The sequence below is a fragment of the Rhinopithecus roxellana genome, unplaced genomic scaffold, assembly GCF_007565055.1.
Source record: "Rhinopithecus roxellana isolate Shanxi Qingling unplaced genomic scaffold, ASM756505v1 contig4877, whole genome shotgun sequence".
Classification (NCBI taxonomy): domain Eukaryota; kingdom Metazoa; phylum Chordata; class Mammalia; order Primates; family Cercopithecidae; genus Rhinopithecus; species Rhinopithecus roxellana.
Genome location: NW_022143624.1, coordinates 1 through 24618, shown reverse-complemented (window position 1 = coordinate 24618; position 24618 = coordinate 1). Strand labels below are relative to the sequence as shown.

The 24618-nt window shown below is 51.6% G+C and overlaps 1 protein-coding gene and 5 pseudogenes across 1 annotated transcript; all 6 read left to right on the top strand.

Annotated features, from left to right (window-relative positions):
• The first annotated feature begins 3988 nt into the window (after window positions 1-3988).
• LOC115896093 lies at window positions 3989-4630 on the top strand (annotated as a pseudogene).
• A 2805-nt stretch (window positions 4631-7435) lies between these two features.
• Window positions 7436-8170, top strand: LOC115896097 (annotated as a pseudogene).
• A 2805-nt stretch (window positions 8171-10975) lies between these two features.
• Window positions 10976-11643, top strand: LOC115896096 (annexin-2 receptor-like). Its single transcript, XM_030926542.1, has one exon. It carries the CDS (start codon window positions 11071-11073, stop codon window positions 11641-11643), a length of 573 nt encoding a protein of 190 aa, XP_030782402.1. The 5' UTR covers window positions 10976-11070.
• Window positions 11644-14513: 2870 nt separating this feature from the next.
• On the top strand, window positions 14514-15248 carry LOC115896098 (annotated as a pseudogene).
• A 2907-nt stretch (window positions 15249-18155) lies between these two features.
• LOC115896094 lies at window positions 18156-18739 on the top strand (annotated as a pseudogene).
• A 2946-nt stretch (window positions 18740-21685) lies between these two features.
• LOC115896099 lies at window positions 21686-22279 on the top strand (annotated as a pseudogene).
• Window positions 22280-24618: the final 2339 nt, after the last annotated feature.

The following is a 24618-nucleotide window of genomic DNA, read 5'->3' as shown; positions in this document are numbered from 1 at the left end:
TTTTTTTTTTTGAGATGGAGATTGCCCTGTCACCCAGGCTGGGTTGTAGTGGCGTGCTCTCGGCTCACTGCAAGCTTCACCTTCAGGTTCACGCCATTCACCTGCCTCGCCTCCTGAGCTGGAAATAGGCATCTGCCACCATGCCTGGCTAATTTTTGCATTTTTAGTAGAGATGGGGTTTCACTGTGTTAGCCATGATGGTCTCAATTTCCTGACCTCCATGATCCACCCGTTTGGGCCTCCTAAAGTTGTTGGGTTACAGGTGTGAACCACTGTGCCTGGCCTAATTTTTGTATTTTATTAGAGATGGGTTTCACCCTATTGGCCAGACTGGTCTTGAACTCCTGACTCAAGTGATCCGCCCGCGTTAGCCTCCCAAAATCTGAGATTACAGACCGCACACCTGGCCTTCTCTCTCTTTTCTGTTTCCTTTTATCTTGTTTCACAAATAATCTGTGAATTAGACAATTATTTTCCTTTTAATAGGAACACTTTTTTTGAAAAAAATATTTTCCTACAATTTTTAAAAATTGGACATGACCTGGACATTTAATGACTAAATTCAATATAACTTTAGATTCTAAATTGTATGTTTACTTATAAGCACAAGAAATTAGTAGCACAAGAACTTTAAAAGAAATACAGGAAGTTACATGGATATAATGATCTTAATTTTTTTAAATCTCAGTTTTCATTTCTTTTTTTACATAAATTAATATGTCTGGACGGAGGGAGAAGGAAACAAAGAATAAGGGTGACTAACGGCGTACTTCCGGGTTCTTCATCATCAACTTTCCCCACCCCGGAAAGGCAAAGGTCTACTGCGCAGGCGCAGCATGACGTCCGACCAAGGAAACCGAAACCTACCTGGCCGCGCCCACCACGCAGCCCTCCACCTGCCGTGGCCCGCCTACTGCCCCCACCACAGGCCCAAGACATAAAAGTCGCTCCCGGCAGGCCCTGGCGTGGACGTCCTCGCCCCTCCTCATAGGTGGACCTAGGAACCTCGCTGAGAACGCCCAGAGACCTGTGAACCTCACCTCCTCTTTCTTTACAATGGCTACTAATAAATTCCTTTTTAGCTGCTTACTTGCCTTCTCTGGCGCCTGCTCTGGTGGTCGCATAAAGCAAATCAAGGATTTGCCTTCATTGCTGGTTGTCAGTTTTGAATTCTCTTTTTTTGTTCCTGATGTTCTTTCTTGCTTCGTGCGCTTATACTTTCAGTTTCCTTGTCTTTAAACATTTATATTTATTTTATTAAATATTCACTTGTATCTGTTTTAACTTGGAGAAATCTGTTTTATGATTGTAGAGTTCTTAGCAGACGAGACCTTTCTGTTTGTGTCAACTGCTACTGTGCCGTGGACAGTTTCCTTGTCTCGTGCGGAGCTTTCTCCATCCGAGGCCCTCTGGTGCCGGCGTCGCGGTGGCAGCACCCGGCGTTTCCGTTGACCGTCTCTTCGCCACCGGCGCGGAGCCGGCGGTTTTGCTGTCACAGCCCTTGCTGCACGGAGTTTCTCGGTGGCCGAACTTCTCTTCTTTTCCTCAGAGTCGTCGGTTTCTTGGTGACGGCACCGTTGGTTGCGCCCAAACGAATGTTGTCCTTGACCACGTCGCTGGCTGCATTCCCTCCCAGGCTCCTGGCAGCCGCCATTTCGCCGAGCGGTGGTCTCTTGTTCGCGGCTCTGTGCCTCCATTTCTCGGTGGCGGCAGCCCCAGGCCACGATCTGAGAGATTCAAAGTGGCAGGTGGCCCAGTTGCGCTGAGTCTGGCGTTGCCGGACGGACGGGTGCTGCAGGGCTGGGCGGGGGGAGCCCGACGCTCCTCGGAGCCGGTGACAGGGGAGCTGCACGGGCACAGTCTCTTCCCAGCGCCGCCGCACGGGTTCCGGCTCGGCCTCCAGAACGCAGTCCCGTGGCGGCGCCTCTGCGCGTCTCTGTCGCAGGACCCAGCGGTTTCGCGCGTGTTCGTTGGCTTCTGGGTCCTAGCGAGTTTCGATTTCGCGGTGCCTGGGATTTCTACCCCGTGTCCAAGTAGGGGAATGGCCAAAATGTGATTTCTCAGCCCAAGCAAGTCCTGAGTTAAGACAAACACCGGACTAGCCGTGGCTGCGATATCTAGGTCGTAGGAAGTCACCGTTTTGGCATACGAAGACGGAGTTACTGTGACTCATTTGTCAGCAGCTCCGGGTTTCCGTTAGCGTCGGAATTCTAGTGGTAACAGGCCACGGGGTCACCCAGCCCTCAAGTTTCTAGTCCTAGCAAGTTCCGGTTTCCTACTAGTGAGCCTTGCTTTGGCTGCGCAGGAGATGTTTAACTCCTGTGGAAATCTGGGTACCAGCGAATGCGTTTTTTGTTTTGTTTTGTAAAGGTTTAGTGATGGCCAGTTTAGTGGTGTTGGGAGCTTCTTACCAAGTTTGGTTCCGCAATATCGAGTCCCTCTTAGCTACGCTTGTGTGTTTTCAAAACTCCCAGGGAAGTCAGGAACGGCGGCCAACGCGATTTCTCAGTTTTACCGAGCTCCCTTTGACAATAGCAAGTCCCGCCCATCGCGACTTATTCCTCCTGTGGACCAAATCGGCATATACCAGTTAGTACGATTTTTTAGTCGTACCTAAACCTTTAACCGTGGCTATTTTTTTGTCGTAGGAAATTATGACAGGAGCAACCTGCAGGGTTTTAGATCTGACAGAAACATTCTAATGGTAGGCATTGCATCGTCTTGCCATATTTGTTAATGTCTTCTTTGTACGGTTGGCTCCCTGTAATTTTCGCTAATTTAAACATTATTTTTGTGTATTTTGCTCTGAGGACAGTGTTACCGATGTGTTTTCCGTTTTCTTGCATTTCAGACTTTCATTATTTTAAATTTTTATTTTTATTTAGATATTATGGTTTTTTTTTTCCTACTAATTTTGAGCGTCTCAGCTTCGTGCTCCTTGACTTTCGTTCTCTCAGGAGCGGGGAGCCGAGCTCGGTCTTAGCCTCGCTGGTGTTGGCTCCGGGTTCTGTCTGGCGGCTCCGCTTCCCCTGCGGAGCTGGCGGTTTTGCATTAGCACGTTTGCTAAGCAGCGCCCACTGGGCGTTTTTCTCAGTTGCTGCTCGCAACGTGACGTTTCCCGTTCGCGGGGTCCTTACGTTCTCAGTGCTGTCACTTTCTCGGTCCTAGAACCGCTGGTATCTCCTAGAAACTTCGTGAACCCCGTTTTGCGGTGCAGAACGGTGATTGCACCCAGCCGCTGTTCGCACTAGGTAACTCCGTGGTACCATCAGCCGGCGCTTTTTCTGTCACAAACCCATGAAAACGGGTTAAAACATATTAAACCTATCAAACACACTGAGCGGATTAAAACACATTAAAATGCCACAACACATTTTCCTGGCACGACACATTTGAACAGCGTTGGTTCATCCCTACAAACAGGTTGTTTAGGCGTGGAAGCACCGCTCTTTTCTGAGAGCACGCTGTTTCTCTTCAGCAGCCCCACTTAACGGCGCCGAAACGGATATGTGTTTGGCAATACCAGCGCTGTCCGCTAGGTGCCGGCGCTTGCTAAATTCAACGCGCCAGTTTCTCGTTAGCAAGACGGTTATTAGCGCAGAGCCCCAGCGGACAGTTTTCGGGTGGCAGCAACGCTCATTTCCGGAAAACGGGTGGTTCTTGGCCCTTGCAGCGCTCTTTAATACCTGCGTTCTGTAGTGCTAGTTCTCTGCAGGTTTGCTTAGCGTTGTTTCATTTCGGTTTCTTTCTCGCTATGTTCTTCTGTCGGAATACGGTTCGTTTTGGTTCTATGTACTCTCTAAAATTTTACCGTTTTGCATTTGTCCACGAATCTTCGTGCATTTGCTACTAATGAGTTCTTGATCTCTGACTGGCCTCCGCCCACGGGCTCTGGAGAGCATAAATAGCCAGGCTGAGGGTAAGTGCAGAAGACTCTCCCTCCTTGATCACGCCAACGTTTGTTTCCTCCTGGTCTGAGGCTTAAGCGATGGAGCAACATTTTCTTGGCTGGTGAAGCGGCCTTGGGATTCCGCGGAGGTGGCGCCAGAGCCCGGGTCTCCGCCTATTGTGAGTTCAGAAGATCGTGGGCCGTGGCCTCTCCCTTTGTATCCCGTACTAGGAGAGTACTCAATTGGACAGCTGTGACTTGGGACTGCTTTCCAGTCCTTGCTGGCGGCTACCCGGAGTCTTCTGGCAAAAACGAACTCTTTCCTGGAGTCCAGAGCACCTTGGAACCAAGTACAGCGGAGTCCCCTGGGTTCAGTTGGCCGGGGACACAGAAGCAGCAAGAGGCACCCGTGGAAGAGGTGGGGCAGGGAGAGGAACCCGACAGACTCACGCTCCAGCAGCTTCCTGGGGCAGTCCTCCCCATTCCTGGAACAGACAGCAGGACACCGACGTCTCTGACAGCGGGTGCCTTTCGGAACGCCGCCATCCTCCTGCCCTCCGTCGGTGGCGCCACCCCCCGGGTTTCTCAGACTGCCTGGGAGCGGATTCTTCGCGTCGGTTTTGCCGCGTTCTCTGTACTCTGGGCGTGCTGCCTACGAATCTGTGGAGCTAAGCAGCCGTAGATATCAGCAGAAGCCTCTTTGGATTCTCCTCCCTGAAAAGATTCTCAGTTACCAAGCGTCTCCACCTAGAAAATAAAAACACATTAAGATGTTGCCTTCGTTGCTGGTTGTCAGTTTTTGAATTCTCTTTTTTCCTGATGTTTCTTTCTTGCTTCGTGTCGCTTATTACTTTCAGTTTCCTTGTCTTTTAAACATTTATATTTATTTTATTAAACATTTCACTTGTATCTGTTTTAACTTGGAGAAATCTGTTTTATGATTGTAGAGTTCTTAGCAGACGAGACACTTTTCTGTTTGTGTCAACTGCTAGCTGTGCCGTGGACAGTTTCCTTGTCTCCGTGCGGAGCTTTCTCCATCCGAGGCCCTCTGGTGCCGGCGTCGCGGTGGCAGCACCCGGCGTTTCCGTTGACTCTTTCGCCACCGGCGCGGAGCCGGCGGTTTTGCTGTCACAGCCCTTGCTGCACGGAGTTTCTCGGTGGCCGAACTTCTCTTCTTTTCCTCAGAGTCGTCGGTTTCTTGGTGACGGCACCGTTGGTTGCGCCCAAACGAATGTTGTCCTTGACCACGTCGCTGGCTGCATTCCCTCCCAGGCTCCTGGCACCGCCATTTCGCCGAGCGGTGGTCTCTTGTTCGCGGCTCTGTGCCTCCATTTCTCGGTGGCGGCAGCCCTCAGGCCACGATCTGAGAGATTCAAAGTGGCAGGTGGCCCAGTTGCGCTGAGTCTGGCGTTGCCGGACGGACGGGTGCTGCAGGGCTGGGCGGGGGGAGCCCGACGCTCCTCGGAGCCGGTGACAGGGGAGCTGCACGGGCACAGTCTCTTCCCAGCGCCGCCGCACGGGTTCCGGCTCGGCCTCCAGAACGCAGTCCCGTGGCGGCGCCTCTGCGCGTCTCTGTCGCAGGACCCAGCGGTTTCGCGCGTGGTTCGTTGGCTTCTGGGTCCTAGCGAGTTTCGATTTCGCGGTGCCTGGGATTTCTACCCCGTGTCCAAGTAGGGGAATGGCCAAAATGTGATTTCTCAGCCCAAGCAAGTCCTGAGTTAAGACAAACACCGGACTAGCCGTGGCTGCGATATCTAGGTCGTAGGAAGTCACCGTTTTGGCATACGAAGACGGAGTTACTGTGACTCATTTGTCAGCAGCTCCGGGTTTCCGTTAGCGTCGGAATTCTAGTGGTAACAGCCACGGGGTCAACCCAGCCTCAAGTTTCTTAGTCCTAGCAAGTTCCGGTTTCCTACTAGTGAGCCTTGCTTTGGCTGCGCAGGAGATGTTTAACTCCTGTGGAAATCTGGGTACCAGCGAATGCGTTTTTTGTTTTGTTTTGTAAAGGTTTAGTGATGGCCAGTTTAGTGGTGTTGGGAGCTCTTATACCAAGTTTGGTTCCGCAATATCGAGTCCCGTCTTAGCTACGCTTGTGTGTTTTCAAAACTCCCAGGGAAGTCAGGAACGCCGGCCAACGCGATTTCTCAGTTTTACCGAGCTCCCTTTGACAATAGCAAGTCCCGCCCATCGCGACTTATTCCTCCTGTGGACCAAATCGCATATACCAGTTAGTACGATTTTTTAGTCGTACCTAAACACGTTTAACCGTGGCTATTTTTGTTTGTCGTAGGAAATTATGACAGGAGCAACCTGCAGGGTTTTAGATCTGACAGAAACATTCTAATGGTAGGCATTGCATCGTCTTGCCATATTTGTTAATGTCTTCTTTGTACGGTTGGCTCCCTGTAATTTTCGCTAATTTAAACATTATTTTGTGTATTTTGCTCTGAGGACAGTGTTACCGATGTGTTTTCCGTTTTACTTGCATTTCAGACTTTCATTATTTTAAATTTTTATTTTTATTTAGATATTATGGTTTTTTTTTTTCTTTTCCTACTAATTTTGAGCGTCTCAGCTTCGTGCTCCTTGACTTTCGTTCTCTCAGGAGCGGGGGAGCCGAGCTCGGTCTTAGCCTCGCTGGTGTTAGGCTCCGGGTTCTGTCTGGCGGCTCCGCTTCCCCTGCGGAGCTGGCGGTTTTGCATCAGCACGTTTGCTAGTAGCGCCCACTGGGCGTTTTCTCAGTTGCTGCTCGCAACGTGACGTTTCCCGTTCGCGGGGTCCTTACGTTCTCAGTGCTGTCACTTTCTCGGTCCTAGAACCGCTGGTATCGCCTAGAAACTTCGTGAACCCCGTTTTGGCGGTGCAGAACGGTGATTGCACCCAGCCGCTGTTCGCACTGGTAACTCCGTGGTACCATCAGCCGGCGCTTTTTCTGTCACAACCCATGAAAACGGGTTAAAACATATTAAACCTATCAAAACACACTGAGCGGATTAAAACACATTAAAATGCCACAACACATTTTCCTGGCACGACACATTTGAAACAGCGTTAGTTCATTCGTACAAACAGGTTGTTTAGGCGTGGAAGCACCGCTCTTTTCTGAGAGCACGCTGTTTCTCTTCAGCAGCCCCACTTAACGGCGCCGAAACGGATATGTGTTTGGCAATACCAGCGCTGTCCGCTAGGTGCCGGCGCTTGCTAAATTCAACGCGCCAGTTTCTCGTTAGCAAGACGGTTATTAGCGCAGAGCCCCAGCGGACAGTTTTCGGGTGGCAGCAACGCTCATTTCCGGAAAACGGGTGGTTCTTGGCCCTTGCAGCGCTCTTTAATACCTGCGTTCTGTAGTGCTAGTTCTCTGCAAGGTTTGCTTAGCGTTGTTTCATTTCGGTTTCTTTTCTCGCTATGTTCTTCTGTCGGAATTACGGTTCGTTTTGGTTCTATGTACTCTCTAAAATTTTACCGTTTTTCATTTGTCCACGAATCTTCGTGCATTTGCTACTAATGAGTTTCTTGATATCTGACTGGCCTCCGCCCACGGGCTCTGGAGAGCATAAATAGCCAGGCTGAGGGTAGTGCAGAAGACTCTCCCTCCTTGATCAGCGCCAACGTTTGTTTCCTCCTGGTCTGAGGCTTAAGCGATGGAGCAACATTTTCTTGGCTGTGTGAAGCGGCCTTGGGATTCCGCGGAGGTGGCGCCAGAGCCCGGGTCTCCGCCTATTGTGAGTTCAGAAGATCGTGGCCGTGGCCTCTCCCTTTGTATCCCGTACTAGGAGAGTACTCATTGGACAGCTGTGACTTGGGACTGCTTTCCAGTCCTTGCTGGCGGCTACCCGGAGTCTTCTGGCAAAACGAACTCTTTCCTGGAGTCCAGAGCACCTTGGAACCAAGTACAGCGGAGTCCCCTGGGTTCAGTTGGCCGGGGACACAGAAGCAGCAAGAGGCACCCGTGGAAGAGGTGGGGCAGGGAGAGGAACCCGACAGACTCACGCTCCAGCAGCTTTCCTGGGGCAGTCCTCCCCATTCCTGGAACAGACAGCAGGACACCGACGTCTCTGACAGCGGGTGCCTTTCGGAACGCCGCCATCCTCCTGCCCTCCGTCGGTGGCGCCACCCCCCGGGTTTCTCAGACTGCCTGGAGCGGATTCTTCGCGTCGGTTTTGCCGCGTTCTCTGTACTCTGGGCGTGCTGCCTACGAATCTGTGGAGCTAAGCAGCCGTAGATATCAGCAGAAGCCTCTTTGGATTCTCCTCCCTGAAAAGATTCTCAGTTACCAAGCGTCTCCACCTAGAAAATAAAAACACATTAAGATGTGCCTTCGTTGCTGGTTGTCAGTTTTTGAATTCTCTTTTTTCCTGATGTTTCTTTCTTGCTTCGTGTCGCTTATTACTTTCAGTTTCCTTGTCTTTTAAACATTTATATTTATTTTATTAAACATTTCACTTGTATCTGTTTTAACTTGGAGAAATCTGTTTTATGATTGTAGAGTTCTTAGCAGACGAGACACTTTTCTGTTTGTGTCAACTGCTAGCTGTGCCGTGGACAGTTTCCTTGTCTCCGTGCGGAGCTTTCTCCATCCGAGGCCCTCTGGTGCCGGCGTCGCGGTGGCAGCACCCGGCGTTTCCGTTGACTCTTTCGCCACCGGCGCGGAGCCGGCGGTTTTGCTGTCACAGCCCTTGCTGCACGGAGTTTCTCGGTGGCCGAACTTCTCTTCTTTTCCTCAGAGTCGTCGGTTCTTGGTGACGGCACCGTTGGTTGCGCCCAAACGAATGTTGTCCTTGACCACGTCGCTGGCTGCATTCCCTCCCAGGCTCCTGGCACCGCCATTTCGCCGAGCGGTGGTCTCTTGTTCGCGGCTCTGTGCCTCCATTTCTCGGTGGCGGCAGCCCTCAGGCCACGATCTGAGAGATTCAAAGTGGCAGGTGGCCCAGTTGCGCTGAGTCTGGCGTTGCCGGACGGACGGGTGCTGCAGGGCTGGGCGGGGGGAGCCCGACGCTCCTCGGAGCCGGTGACAGGGGAGCTGCACGGGCACAGTCTCTTCCCAGCGCCGCCGCACGGGTTCCGGCTCGGCCTCCAGAACGCAGTCCCGTGGCGGCGCCTCTGCGCGTCTCTGTCGCAGGACCCAGCGGTTTCGCGCGTGGTTCGTTGGCTTCTGGGTCCTAGCGAGTTTCGATTTCGCGGTGCCTGGGATTTCTACCCCGTGTCCAAGTAGGGGAATGGCCAAAATGTGATTTCTCAGCCCAAGCAAGTCCTGAGTTAAGACAAACACCGGACTAGCCGTGGCTGCGATATCTAGGTCGTAGGAAGTCACCGTTTTGGCATACGAAGACGGAGTTACTGTGACTCATTTGTCAGCAGCTCCGGGTTTCCGTTAGCGTCGGAATTCTAGTGGTAACAGCCACGGGGTCAACCCAGCCTCAAGTTTCTTAGTCCTAGCAAGTTCCGGTTTCCTACTAGTGAGCCTTGCTTTGGCTGCGCAGGAGATGTTTAACTCCTGTGGAAATCTGGGTACCAGCGAATGCGTTTTTTGTTTTGTTTTGTAAAGGTTTAGTGATGGCCAGTTTAGTGGTGTTGGGAGCTCTTATACCAAGTTTGGTTCCGCAATATCGAGTCCCGTCTTAGCTACGCTTGTGTGTTTTCAAAACTCCCAGGGAAGTCAGGAAACGCCGGCCAACGCGATTTTCTCAGTTTTACCGAGCTCCCTTTGACAATAGCAAGTCCCGCCCATCGCGACTTATTCCTCCTGTGGACCAAATCGGCATATACCAGTTAGTACGATTTTTTAGTCGTACCTAAACACGTTTAACCGTGGCTATTTTTGTTTGTCGTAGGAAATTATGACAGGAGCAACCTGCAGGGTTTTAGATCTGACAGAAACATTCTAATGGTAGGCATTGCATCGTCTTGCCATATTTGTTAATGTCTTCTTTGTACGGTTGGCTCCCTGTAATTTTCGCTAATTTAAACATTATTTTTGTGTATTTTGCTCTGAGGACAGTGTTACCGATGTGTTTTCCGTTTTTACTTGCATTTCAGACTTTCATTATTTTAAATTTTTATTTTTATTTAGATATTATGGTTTTTTTTTTTCTTTTCCTACTAATTTTGAGCGTCTCAGCTTCGTGCTCCTTGACTTTCGTTCTCTCAGGAGCGGGGGAGCCGAGCTCGGTCTTAGCCTCGCTGGTGTTAGGCTCCGGGTTCTGTCTGGCGGCTCCGCTTCCCCTGCGGAGCTGGCGGTTTTGCATCAGCACGTTTGCTAGTAGCGCCCACTGGGCGTTTTCTCAGTTGCTGCTCGCAACGTGACGTTTCCCGTTCGCGGGGTCCTTACGTTCTCAGTGCTGTCACTTTCTCGGTCCTAGAACCGCTGGTATCGCCTAGAAACTTCGTGAACCCCGTTTTGCGGTGCAGAACGGTGATTGCACCCAGCCGCTGTTCGCACTGGTAACTCCGTGGTACCATCAGCCGGCGCTTTTTCTGTCACAACCCATGAAAACGGGTTAAAACATATTAAACCTATCAAACACACTGAGCGGATTAAAACACATTAAAATGCCACAACACATTTTCCTGGCACGACACATTTGAACAGCGTTGGTTCATTCGTACAAACAGGTTGTTTAGGCGTGGAAGCACCGCTCTTTTCTGAGAGCACGCTGTTTCTCTTCAGCAGCCCCACTTAACGGCGCCGAAACGGATATGTGTTTGGCAATACCAGCGCTGTCCGCTAGGTGCCGGCGCTTGCTAAATTCAACGCGCCAGTTTCTCGTTAGCAAGACGGTTATTAGCGCAGAGCCCCAGCGGACAGTTTTCGGGTGGCAGCAACGCTCATTTCCGGAAAACGGGTGGTTCTTGGCCCTTGCAGCGCTCTTTAATACCTGCGTTCTGTAGTGCTAGTTCTCTGCAAGGTTTGCTTAGCGTTGTTTCATTTCGGTTTCTTTTCTCGCTATGTTCTTCTGTCGGAATTACGGTTCGTTTTGGTTCTATGTACTCTCTAAAATTTTACCGTTTTTCATTTGTCCACGAATCTTCGTGCATTTGCTACTAATGAGTTTCTTGATATCTGACTGGCCTCCGCCCACGGGCTCTGGAGAGCATAAATAGCCAGGCTGAGGGTAGTGCAGAAGACTCTCCCTCCTTGATCAGCGCCAACGTTTGTTTCCTCCTGGTCTGAGGCTTAAGCGATGGAGCAACATTTTCTTGGCTGTGTGAAGCGGCCTTGGGATTCCGCGGAGGTGGCGCCAGAGCCCGGGTCTCCGCCTATTGTGAGTTCAGAAGATCGTGGGCCGTGGCCTCTCCCTTTGTATCCCGTACTAGGAGAGTACTCATTGGACAGCTGTGACTTGGGACTGCTTTCCAGTCCTTGCTGGCGGCTACCCGGAGTCTTCTGGCAAAACGAACTCTTTCCTGGAGTCCAGAGCACCTTGGAACCAAGTACAGCGGAGTCCCCTGGGTTCAGTTGGCCGGGGACACAGAAGCAGCAAGAGGCACCCGTGGAAGAGGTGGGGCAGGGAGAGGAACCCGACAGACTCACGCTCCAGCAGCTTTCCTGGGGCAGTCCTCCCCATTCCTGGAACAGACAGCAGGACACCGACGTCTCTGACAGCGGGTGCCTTTCGGAACGCCGCCATCCTCCTGCCCTCCGTCGGTGGCGCCACCCCCCGGGTTTCTCAGACTGCCTGGAGCGGATTCTTCGCGTCGGTTTTTGCCGCGTTCTCTGTACTCTGGGCGTGCTGCCTACGAATCTGTGGAGCTAAGCAGCCGTAGATATCAGCAGAAGCCTCTTTGGATTCTCCTCCCTGAAAAGATTCTCAGTTACCAAGCGTCTCCACCTAGAAAATAAAAACACATTAAGATGTGCCTTCGTTGCTGGTTGTCAGTTTTTGAATTCTCTTTTTCCTGATGTTTCTTTCTTGCTTCGTGTCGCTTATTACTTTCAGTTTCCTTGTCTTTTAAACATTTATATTTATTTTATTAAACATTTCACTTGTATCTGTTTTAACTTGGAGAAATCTGTTTTATGATTGTAGAGTTCTTAGCAGACGAGACACTTTTCTGTTTGTGTCAACTGCTAGCTGTGCCGTGGACAGTTTCCTTGTCTCCGTGCGGAGCTTTCTCCATCCGAGGCCCTCTGGTGCCGGCGTCGCGGTGGCAGCACCCGGCGTTTCCGTTGACTCTTTCGCCACCGGCGCGGAGCCGGCGGTTTTGCTGTCACAGCCCTTGCTGCACGGAGTTTCTCGGTGGCCGAACTTCTCTTCTTTTCCTCAGAGTCGTCGGTCTTGGTGACGGCACCGTTGGTTGCGCCCAAACGAATGTTGTCCTTGACCACGTCGCTGGCTGCATTCCCTCCCAGGCTCCTGGCACCGCCATTTCGCCGAGCGGTGGTCTCTTGTTCGCGGCTCTGTGCCTCCATTTCTCGGTGGCGGCAGCCCTCAGGCCACGGATCTGAGAGATTCAAAGTGGCAGGTGGCCCAGTTGCGCTGAGTCTGGCGTTGCCGGACGGACGGGTGCTGCAGGGCTGGGCGGGGGGAGCCCGACGCTCCTCGGAGCCGGTGACAGGGGAGCTGCACGGGCACAGTCTCTTCCCAGCGCCGCCGCACGGGTTCCGGCTCGGCCTCCAGAACGCAGTCCCGTGGCGGCGCCTCTGCGCGTCTCTGTCGCAGGACCCAGCGGTTTCGCGCGTGGTTCGTTGGCTTCTGGGTCCTAGCGAGTTTCGATTTCGCGGTGCCTGGGATTTCTACCCCGTGTCCAAGTAGGGGAATGGCCAAAATGTGATTTCTCAGCCCAAGCAAGTCCTGAGTTAAGACAAACACCGGACTAGCCGTGGCTGCGATATCTAGGTCGTAGGAAGTCACCGTTTGGCATACGAAGACGGAGTTACTGTGACTCATTTGTCAGCAGCTCCGGGTTCCGTTAGCGTCGGAATTCTAGTGGTAACAGCCACGGGGTCAACCCAGCCTCAAGTTTCTTAGTCCTAGCAAGTTCCGGTTTCCTACTAGTGAGCCTTGCTTTGGCTGCGCAGGAGATGTTTAACTCCTGTGGAAATCTGGGTACCAGCGAATGCGTTTTTGTTTTGTTTTGTAAAGGTTTAGTGATGGCCAGTTTAGTGGTGTTGGGAGCTCTTATACCAAGTTTGGTTCCGCAATATCGAGTCCCGTCTTAGCTACGCTTGTGTGTTTTTCAAAACTCCCAGGGAAGTCAGGAACGCCGGCCAACGCGATTTCTCAGTTTTACCGAGCTCCCTTTGACAATAGCAAGTCCCGCCCATCGCGACTTATTCCTCCTGTGGACCAAATCGGCATATACCAGTTAGTACGATTTTTAGTCGTACCTAAACACGTTTAACCGTGGCTATTTTTGTTTGTCGTAGGAAATTATGACAGGAGCAACCTGCAGGGTTTTAGATCTGACAGAAACATTCTAATGGTAGGCATTGCATCGTCTTGCCATATTTGTTAATGTCTTCTTTGTACGGTTGGCTCCCTGTAATTTTCGCTAATTTAAACATTATTTTGTGTATTTTGCTCTGAGGACAGTGTTACCGATGTGTTTCCGTTTTTACTTGCATTTCAGACTTTCATTATTTTAAATTTTTATTTTTATTTAGATATTATGGTTTTTTTTTTCTTTTCCTACTAATTTTGAGGCGTCTCAGCTTCGTGCTCCTTGACTTTCGTTCTCTCAGGAGCGGGGGAGCCGAGCTCGGTCTTAGCCTCGCTGGTGTTAGGCTCCGGGTTCTGTCTGGCGGCTCCGCTTCCCCTGCGGAGCTGGCGGTTTTGCATCAGCACGTTTGCTAGTAGCGCCCACTGGGCGTTTTCTCAGTTGCTGCTCGCAACGTGACGTTTCCCGTTCGCGGGGTCCTTACGTTCTCAGTGCTGTCACTTTCTCGGTCCTAGAACCGCTGGTATCTCCTAGAAACTTCGTGAACCCCGTTTTGCGGTGCAGAACGGTGATTGCACCCAGCCGCTGTTCGCACTGGTAACTCCGTGGTACCATCAGTCCGGCGCTTTTTTCTGTCACAACCCATGAAAACGGGTTAAAACATATTAAACCTTATCAAACACAGCTGAGCGGATTAAAACACATTAAATGCCACAACACATTTTCCTGGCACGACACATTTGAACAGCGTTGGTTCATTCCTGACAAACAGGTTGTTTAGGCGTGGAAGCACCGCTCTTTTCTGAGAGCACGCTGTTTCTCTTCAGCAGCCCCACTTAACGGCGCCGAAACGGATATGTGTTTGGCAATACCAGCGCTGTCCGCTAGGTGCCGGCGCTTGCTAAATTCAACGCGCCAGTTTCTCGTTAGCAAGACGGTTATTAGCGCAGAGCCCCAGCGGACAGTTTTCGGGTGGCAGCAACGCTCATTTCCGGAAAACGGGTGGTTCTTGGCCCTTGCAGCGCTCTTTAATACCTGCGTTCTGTAGTGCTAGTTCTCTGCAAGGTTTGCTTAGCGTTGTTTCATTTCGGTTTCTTTTCTCGCTATGTTCTTCTGTCGGAATTACGGTTCGTTTTGGTTCTATGTACTCTCTAAAATTTTACCGTTTTTCATTTGTCCACGAATCTTCGTGCATTTGCTACTAATGAGTTTCTTGATATCTGACTGGCCTCCGCCCACGGGCTCTGGAGAGCATAAATAGCCAGGCTGAGGGTAGTGCAGAAGACTCTCCCTCCTTGATCAGCGCCAACGTTTGTTTCCTCCTGGTCTGAGGCTTAAGCGATGGAGCAACATTTTCTTGGCTGTGTGAAGCGGCCTTGGGATTCCGCGGAGGTGGCGCCAGAGCCCGGGTCTCCGCCTATTGTGAGTTCAGAAGATCGTGGGCCGTGGCCTCTCCCTTTGTATCCCGTACTAGGAGAGTACTCATTGGACAGCTGTGACTTGGGACTGCTTTCCAGTCCTTGCTGGCGGCTACCCGGAGTCTTCTGGCAAAACGAACTCTTTCCTGGAGTCCAGAGCACCTTGGAACCAAGTACAGCGGAGTCCCCTGGGTTCAGTTGGCCGGGGACACAGAAGCAGCAAGAGGCACCCGTGGAAGAGGTGGGGCAGGGAGAGGAACCCGACAGACTCACGCTCCAGCAGCTTTCCTGGGGCAGTCCTCCCCATTCCTGGAACAGACAGCAGGACACCGACGTCTCTGACAGCGGGTGCCTTTCGGAACGCCGCCATCCTCCTGCCCTCCGTCGGTGGCGCCACCCCCGGGTTTCTCAGACTGCCTGGAGCGGATTCTTCGCGTCGGTTTTGCCGCGTTCTCTGTACTCTGGGCGTGCTGCCTACGAATCTGTGGAGCTAAGCAGCCGTAGATATCAGCAGAAGCCTCTTTGGATTCTCCTCCCTGAAAAGATTCTCAGTTACCAAGCGTCTCCACCTAGAAAATAAAAACACATTAAGATGTGCCTTCGTTGCTGGTTGTCAGTTTTTGAATTCTCTTTTTTCCTGATGTTTCTTTCTTGCTTCGTGTCGCTTATTACTTTCAGTTTCCTTGTCTTTTAAACATTTATATTTATTTTATTAAACATTTCACTTGTATCTGTTTTAACTTGGAGAAATCTGTTTTATGATTGTAGAGTTCTTAGCAGACGAGACACTTTTCTGTTTGTGTCAACTGCTAGCTGTGCCGTGGACAGTTTCCTTGTCTCCGTGCGGAGCTTTCTCCATCCGAGGCCTCTGGTGCCGGCGTCGCGGTGGCAGCACCCGGCGTTTCCGTTGACTCTTTCGCCACCGGCGCGGAGCCGGCGGTTTTGCTGTCACAGCCCTTGCTGCACGGAGTTTCTCGGTGGCCGAACTTCTCTTCTTTTCCTCAGAGTCCGTCGGTTCTTGGTGACGGCACCGTTGGTTGCGCCCAACGAATGTTGTCCTTGACCACGTCGCCTGGCTGCATTCCCTCCCAGGCTCCTGGCACCGCCATTTCGCCGAGCGGTGGGTCTCTTGTTCGCGGCTCTGTGCCTCACCATTTCTCGGTGGCGGCAGCCCTCAGGCCACGGATCTGAGAGATTCAAAGTGGCAGGTGGCCCAGTTGCGCTGAGTCTGGCGTTTGCCGGACGGACGGGTGCTGCAGGGCTGGGCGGGGGGAGCCCGACGCTCCTCGGAGCCGGTGACAGGGAGCTGCACGGGCACAGTCTCTTCCCAGCGCCGCCGCAACGGGTTCCGGCTCGGCCCTCCAGAACGCAGTCCCGTGGCGGCGCCTCTGCGCGTCTCTGTCGCAGGACCCAGCGGTTTCGCGCGTGGTTCGTTGGCTTCTGGGTCCTAGCGAGTTTCGATTTCGCGGTGCCTGGGATTTCTACCCCGTGTCCAAGTAGGGGAATGGCCTAAAATGTGATTTCTCAGCCCAAGCAAGTCCTGAGTTAAGACAAACACCGGACTAGCCGTGGCTGCGATATCTAGGTCGTAGGAAGTCACCGTTTTGGCATACGAAGACGGAGTTACTGTGACTCATTTGTCAGCAGCTCCGGGTTTCCGTTAGCGTCGGAATTCTAGTGGTAACAGCCACGGGGTCAACCCAGCCTCAAGTTTCTTAGTCCTAGCAAGTTCCGGTTTCCTACTAGTGAGCCTTGCTTTGGCTGCGCAGGAGATGTTTAACTCCTGTGGAAATCTGGGTACCAGCGAATGCGTTTTTTGTTTTGTTTTGTAAAGGTTTAGTGATGGCCAGTTTAGTGGTGTTGGGGAGCTCTTATACCAAGTTGGTTCCGCAATATCGAGTCCCGTCTTAGCTACGCTTGTGTGTTTTCAAAACTCCCAGGGAAGTCAGGAACGCCGGCCAACGCGATTTCTCAGTTTTACCGAGCTCCCTTTGACAATAGCAAGTCCCGCCCATCGCGACTTATTCCTCCTGTGGACCAAATCGGCATATACCAGTTAGTACGATTTTTTAGTCGTACCTAAACACGTTTAACCGTGGCTATTTTTGTTTGTCGTAGGAAATTATGACAGGAGCAACCTGCAGGGTTTTAGATCTGACAGAAACATTCTAATGGTAGGCATTGCATCGTCTTGCCATATTTGTTAATGTCTTCTTTGTACGGTTGGCTCCCTGTAATTTTCGCTAATTTAACATTATTTTGTGTATTTTGCTCTGAGGACAGTGTTACCGATGTGTTTTCCGTTTTACTTGCATTTCAGACTTTCATTATTTTAAATTTTTATTTTTATTTAGATATTATGGTTTTTTTTTTTCTTTCCTACTAATTTTGAGCGTCTCAGCTTCGTGCTTCCTTGACTTTCGTTCTCTCAGGAGCGGGGGAGCCGAGCTCGGTCTTAGCCTCGCTGGTGTTAGGCTCCGGGTTCTGTCTGGCGGCTCCGCTTCCCCTGCGGAGCTGGCGGTTTTGCATCAGCACGTTTGCTAGTAGCGCCCACTGGGCGTTTTCTCAGTTGCTGCTCGCAACGTGACGTTTCCCGTTCGCGGGGTCCTTACGTTCTCAGTGCTGTCACTTTCTCGGTCCTAGAACCGCTGGTATCGCCTAGAAACTTCGTGAACCCCGTTTTGCGGTGCAGAACGGTGATTGCACCCAGCCGCTGTTCGCACTGGTAACTCCGTGGTACCATCAGCCGGCGCTTTTTCTGTCACAACCCATGAAAACGGGTTGTTAAAACATATTAAACCTATCAAACACACTGAGCGGATTAAAACACATTAAAATGCCAAAACAATTTTCCTGGCACGACACATTTGAACAGCGTTGGTTCATTCGTACAAACAGGTTGTTTAGGCGTGGAAAGCACCGCTCTTTTCTGAGAGCACGCTGTTTCTCTTCAGCAGCCCCACTTAACGGCGCCGAAACGGATATGTGTTTGGCAATACCAGCGCTGTCCGCTAGGTGCCGGCGCTTGCTAAATTCAACGCGCCAGTTTCTCGTTAGCAAGACGGTTATTAGCGCAGAGCCCCAGCGGACAGTTTTCGGGTGGCAGCAACGCTAATTTCCGGAAAACGGGTGGTTCTTGGCCCTTGCAGCGCTCTTTAATACCTGCGTTCTGTAGTGCTAGTTCTCTGCAAGGTTTGCTTAGCGTTGTTTCATTTCGGTTTCTTTTCTCGCTATGTTCTTCTGTCGGAATTACGGTTCGTTTTGGTTCTATGTACTCTCTAAAATTTTACCGTTTTTCATTTGTCCACGAATCTTCGTGCATTTGCTACTAATGAGTTTCTTGATATCTGACTGGCCTCCCGCCCACGGGCTCTGGAGAGCATAAATAGCCAGGCTGAGGGTAGTGCAGAAGACTCCTCCCTCCTTGATCAGCGCCAACGTTTGTTTCCTCCTGGTCTGAGGCTTAAGCGATGGAGCAACATTTTCTTGGCTGTGTGAAGCGGCCTTGGGATTCCGCGGAGGTGGCGCCAGAGCCCGGGTCTCCGCCTATTGTGAGTTCAGAGATCGTGGGCCGTGGCCTCTCCCTTTGTATCCCGTACTAGGAGAGTACTCATTGGACAGCTGTGACTTGGGACTGCTTTCCAGTCCTTGCTGGCGGCTACCCGGAGTCTTCTGGCAAAACGAACTCTTTCCTGGAGTCCAGAGCACCTTGGAACCAAGTACAGCGGAGTCCCCTGGGTTCAGTTGGCCGGGGACACAGAAGCAGCAAGAGGCACCCGTGGAAGAGGTGGGGCGGGAGAGGAACCCGACAGACTCACGCTCCAGCAGCTTTCCTGGGGCAGTCCTCCCCATTCCTGGAACAGACAGCAGGACACCGACGTCTCTGACAGCGGGTGCCTTTCGGAACGCCCGCCATCCTCCTGCCCTCCGTCGGTGGCGCCACCCCCCGGGTTTTCTCAGACTGCCTGGAGCGGATTCTTCGCAGTCGGTTTTGCCGCGTTCTCTGTACTCTGGGCGTGCTTGCCTACGAATCTGTGGAGCTAAGCAGCCGTAGATATCAGCAGAAGCCTCTTTGGATTCTCCTCCCTGAAAAGATTCTCATTACCAGCGTCTCCACCTAGAAATAAAAACACATTAAGATGTGCCTTCGTTGCTGGTTGTCAGTTTTGAATTCTCTTTTTTCCTGATGTTTCTTTCTTGCTTCGTGTCGCTTATTACTTTCAGTTTCTTGTCTTTTAAACATTTATATTTATTTTATTAACATTTCACTTGTTATCTGTTTTAACTTGGAGAAATCTGTTTTATGATTGTAGAGTTCTTAGCAGACGAGACACTTTTCTGTTTGTGTCAACTGCTAGCTGTGCCGTGGACAGTTTCCTTGTCTCCGTGCGGAGCTTTCTCCATCCGAGGCCCTCTGGTGCCGGGCGTCGCGGTGGCAGCACCCGGCGTTTCCGTGGACTCTTTCGTCCACCGGCGCGAGCCGGCGGTTTTTGCTGTCAACAGCCCTTGCTGCACGGAGTTTCTCGGTGGCCGAACTTCTCTTCTTTCCTCAAGTCGTCGGTTTCTGGTGACGGCACCGTTGGTTGCGCCCAACGAATGTTGTCCTTGACCACGTCGCTTGGCTTGCATTCCCTCCCAGGCTCCTGGCACCGCCATTTCGCCGAGCGGTGGTCTCTTGTTCGCGGCTCTGTGCCTCCATTTCTCGGTGGCCGGCAGCCCCTCAGGCCACGGATCTGAGAAGATTCAAGAGTGGCAGGTGGCCCAGTTGCGCTGAGTCTGGCGTTGCCGGACGGACGGGTGCTGCAGGGCTGGGCGGGGGGAGCCCGACGCTCCTCGGAGCCGGTGACAGGGGAGCTGCACGGGCACAGTCTCTTCCCCAGCGTCCGCCGCACGGGTTCCGGCTCGGCCTCCAGACGCAGTCCCGTGGCGGCGCCTCTGCGCGTCTCTGTCGCAGGACCCAGCGGTTTCGCGCGTGGTTCGTTGCTTCTGGGTCCTAGCGAGTTTCGATTCGCGGTGCCTGGGATTTCACCCCGTGTCCAAGTAGGGGAATGGCCAAAATGTGATTTCTCAGCCCAAGCAAGTCCTGAGTTAAGACAAACACCGGACTAGCCGTGGCTGCGATATCTAGGTCGTAGGAAGTCACGTTTGGCATACGAAGACGGAGTTACTGTGACTCATTTGTCAGCAGCTCCGGGTTTCCGGTTAGCGTCGGAATTCCTAGTGGTAACAGCCACGGGGTCAACCCAGCCTCAAGTTTCTTAGTCCTAGCAAGTTCCGGTTTCCTACTAGTGAGCCTTGCTTTGGCTGCGCAGGAGATGTTTAAACTCCTGTGGAAATCTGGGTACCAGCGATGCGTTTTTTGTTTTGTTTTGTAAAGGTTTAAGTGATGGCCAGATTTAGTGGTGTTGGGAGCTCTTATACCAAGTTTGGTTCCGCAATATCGAGTCCCGTCTTAGCTACGCTTGTGTGTTTTCAAAACCCCAGGGAAGTCAGGAACGGCCGGCCAACGCGATTTCTCAGTTTTACCGAGCTCCCTTTGACAATAGCAAGTCCCGCCCATCGCGACTTATTCCTCCTGTGGACCAAATCGGCATATACCAGTTAGTACGATTTTTAGTCGTACCTAAACCGTTTAACCGTGGCTTATTTTTGTTTTGCGTAGGAAATTATGACAGGAGCAACCTGCAGGGTTTTAGATCTGACCGAAACATTCTAATGGAGGCTTGCATCGTCTTGCCATATTTGTTAATGTCTTCTTTGTACGGTTGGCTCCCTGTAATTTTAGCTAATTTAAACATTATTTTGTGGTATTTGCTCTGAGGAACAGTGTTACCGATGTGTTTTTCCGTTTTATTACTTGCATTTCAGACTTTCATTATTTTAAATTTTTATTTTTATTTAGATATTATGGTTTTTTTTTTTCTTTTCCTACTAATTTTGAGCGTCTCAGCTTCGTGCTCCTTGACTTTCGTTCTCTCAGGAGCGGGGGAGCCGAGCTCGGTCTTAGCCTCGCTGGTGTTAGGCTCCGGGTTCTGTCTGGCGGCTCCGCTTCCCCTGCGGAGCTGGCGGTTTTGCATCAGCACGTTTGCTAGTAGCGCCCACTGGGCGTTTTCTCAGTTGCTGCTCGCAACGTGACGTTTCCCGTTCGCGGGGTCCTTACGTTCTCAGTGCTGTCACTTTCTCGGTCCTAGAACCGCTGGTATCTCCTAGAAACTTCGTGAACCCCGTTTTGCGGTGCAGAACGGTGATTGCACCCAGCCGCTGTTCGCACTGTAACTCCGTGGTACCATCAGCCGGCGCTTTTTCTGTCACAACCCATGAAAACGGGTTAAAACATATTAAACCTATCAAACACACTGAGCGGATTAAAACACATTAAAATGCCACAACACATTTTCCTGGCACGACACATTTGAACAGCGTTGGTTCATTCTACAAACAGGTTGTTTAGGCGTGGAAGCACCGCTCTTTTCTGAGAGCACGCTGTTTCTCTTCAGCAGCCCCACTTAACGGCGCCGAAACGGATATGTGTTTGGCAATACCAGCGCTGTCCGCTAGGTGCCGGCGCTTGCTAAATTCAACGCGCCAGTTTCTCGTTAGCAAGACGGTTATTAGCGCAGAGCCCCAGCGGACAGTTTTCGGGTGGCAGCAACGCTCATTTCCGGAAAACGGGTGGTTCTTGGCCCTTGCAGCGCTCTTTAATACCTGCGTTCTGTAGTGCTAGTTCTCTGCAAGGTTTGCTTAGCGTTGTTTCATTTCGGTTTCTTTTCTCGCTATGTTCTTCTGTCGGAATTACGGTTCGTTTTGGTTCTATGTACTCTCTAAAATTTTACCGTTTTTCATTTGTCCACGAATCTTCGTGCATTTGCTACTAATGAGTTTCTTGATATCTGACTGGCCTCCGCCCACGGGCTCTGGAGAGCATAAATACCAGGCTGAGGGTAGTGCAGAAGACTCTCCCCTTGATCAGCGCCAACGTTTGTTTCCTCCTGGTCTGAGGCTTAAGCGATGGAGCAACATTTTCTTGGCTGTGTGAAGCGGCCTTGGGATTCCGCGGAGGTGGCGCCAGAGCCCGGGTCTCCGCCTATTGTGAGTTCAGAAGATCGTGGGCCGTGGCCTCTCCCTTTGTATCCCGTACTAGGAGAGTACTCATTGGACAGCTGTGATTGGGACTGCTTTCCAGTCCTTGCTGGCGGCTACCCGGAGTCTTCTGGCAAAACGAACTCTTTCCTGGAGTCCAGAGCACCTTGGAACCAAGTACAGCGGAGTCCCCTGGGTTCAGTTGGCCGGGGACACAGAAGCAGCAAGAGGCACCCGTGGAAGAGGTGGGGCAGGGAGAGGAACCCGACAGACTCACGCTCCAGCAGCTTTCCTGGGGCAGTCCTCCCCATTCCTGGAACAGACAGCAGGACACCGACGTCTCTGACAGCGGGTGCCTTTCGGAACGCCGCCATCCTCCTGCCCTCCGTCGGTGGCGCCACCCCCCGGGTTTCTCAGACTGCCTGGAGCGGATTCTTCGCGTCGCGTTGGTTTTGCCGCGTTCTCTGTACTCTGGGCGTGCTGCCTACGAATCTGTGGAGCTAAGCAGCCGTAGATATCAGCAGAAGCCTCTTTGGATTCTCCTCCCTGAAAAGATTCTCAGTTACCAAGCGTCTCCACCTAGAAAATAAAAACACATTAAGATGTGCCTTCGTTGCTGGTCGTCAGTTTTTGAATTCTCTTTTTTCCTGATGTTTCTTTCTTGCGTCGTGTCGCTTATTACTTTCAGTTTCCTTGTCTTTTAAACATTTATATTTATTTTATTAAATATTTCACTTGTATCTGTTTTAACTTGGAGAAATCTGTTTTATGATTGTAGAGTTCTTAGCAGACGAGACACTTTTCTGTTTGTGTCAACTGCTAGCTGTGCCGTGCAGTTTCCTTGTCTCCGTGCGGAGCTTTCTCCATCCGAGGCCCTCTGGTGCCGGCGTCGCGGTGGCAGCACCCGGCGTTTCCGTTGACTCTTTCGCCACCGGCGCGGAGCCGGCGGTTTTGCTGTCACAGCCCTTGCTGCACGGAGTTTCTCGGTGGCCGAACTTCTCTTCTTTTCCTCAGAGTCGTCGGTTTCTTGGTGACGGCACCGTTGGTTGCGCCCAAAGAATGTTGTCCTTGACCACGTCGCTGGCTGCATTCCCTCCCAGGCTCCTGGCACCGCCATTTCGCCGAGCGGTGGTCTCTTGTTCGCGGCTCTGTGCCTCCATTTCTCGGTGGCGGCAGCCTCAGGCCACGGATCTGAGAGATTCAAAGTGGCAGGTGGCCCAGTTGCGCTGAGTCTGGCGTTGCCGGACGGACGGGTGCTGCAGGGCTGGGCGGGGGGAGCCCGACGCTCCTCGGAGCCGGTGACAGGGGAGCTGCACGGGCACAGTCTCTTCCCAGCGCCGCCGCACGGGTTCCGGCTCGGCCTCCAGAACGCAGTCCCGTGGCGGCGCCTCTGCGCGTCTCTGTCGCAGGACCCAGCGGTTTCGCGCGTCGTTCGTTGGCTTCTGGGTCCTAGCGAGTTTCGATTTCGCGGTGCCTGGGATTTCTACCCCGTGTCCAAGTAGGGGAATGGCCAAAATGTGATTTCTCAGCCCAAGCAAGTCCTGAGTTAAGACAAACACCGGACTAGCCGTGGCTGCGATATCTAGGTCGTAGGAAGTCACCGTTTTGGCATACGAAGACGGAGTTACTGTGACTCATTTGTCAGCAGCTCCGGGTTTCCGTTAGCGTCGGAATTCTAGTGGTAACAGCCACGGGGTCAACCCAGCCTCAAGTTTCTTAGTCCTAGCAAGTTCCGGTTTCCTACTAGTGAGCCTTGCTTTGGCTGCGCAGGAGATGTTTAACTCCTGTGGAAATCTGGGTACCAGCGAATGCGTTTTTTGTTTTGTTTTGTAAAGGTTTAGTGATGGCCAGTTTAGTGGTGTTGGGAGCTCTTATACCAAGTTTGGTTCCGCAATATCGAGTCCCGTCTTAGCTACGCTTGTGTGTTTTCAAAACTCCCAGGGAAGTCAGGAACGCCGGCCAACGCGATTTCTCAGTTTTACCGAGCTCCCTTTGACAATAGCAAGTCCCGCCCATCGCGACTTATTCCTCCTGTGGACCAAATCGGCATATACCAGTTAGTACGATTTTTTAGTCGTACCTAAACACGTTTAACCGTGGCTATTTTTGTTTGTCGTAGGAAATTATGACAGGAGCAACCTGCAGGGTTTTAGATCTGACAGAAACATTCTAATGGTAGGCATTGCATCGTCTTGCCATATTTGTTAATGTCTTCTTTGTACGGTTGGCTCCCTGTAATTTTCGCTAATTTAAACATTATTTTTGTGTATTTTGCTCTGAGGACAGCGTTACCGATGTGTTTTCCGTTTTTACTTGCATTTCAGACTTTCATTATTTTAAATTTTTATTTTTATTAGATATTATGGTTTTTTTTTTTCTTTTCCTACTAATTTTGAGCGTCTCAGCTTCGTGCTCCTTGACTTTCGTTCTCTCAGGAGCGGGGGAGCCGAGCTCGGTCTTAGCCTCGCTGGTGTTAGGCTCCGGGTTCTGTCTGGCGGCTCCGCTTCCCCTGCGGAGCTGGCGGTTTTGCATCAGCACGTTTGCTAGTAGCGCCCACTGGGCGTTTTCTCAGTTGCTGCTCGCAACGTGACGTTTCCCGTTCGCGGGGTCCTTACGTTCTCAGTGCTGTCACTTTCTCGGTCCTAGAACCGCTGGTATCTCCTAGAAACTTCGTGAACCCCGTTTTGCGGTGCAGAACGGTGATTGCACCCAGCCGCTGTTCGCACTAGTAACTCCGTGGTACCATCAGCCGGCGCTTTTTCTGTCACAACCCATTAAAACGGGTTAAAACATATTAAACCTATCAAACACACTGAGCGGATTAAAACACATTAAAATGCCACAACACATTTT

Excerpts from the sequence above, each read along its gene's own strand:
- LOC115896096 (XM_030926542.1), top strand. The coding sequence starts at position 11,071 with ATGGAGCAACATTTTCTTGGCTGTGTGAAGCGGCCTTGGGATTCCGCG.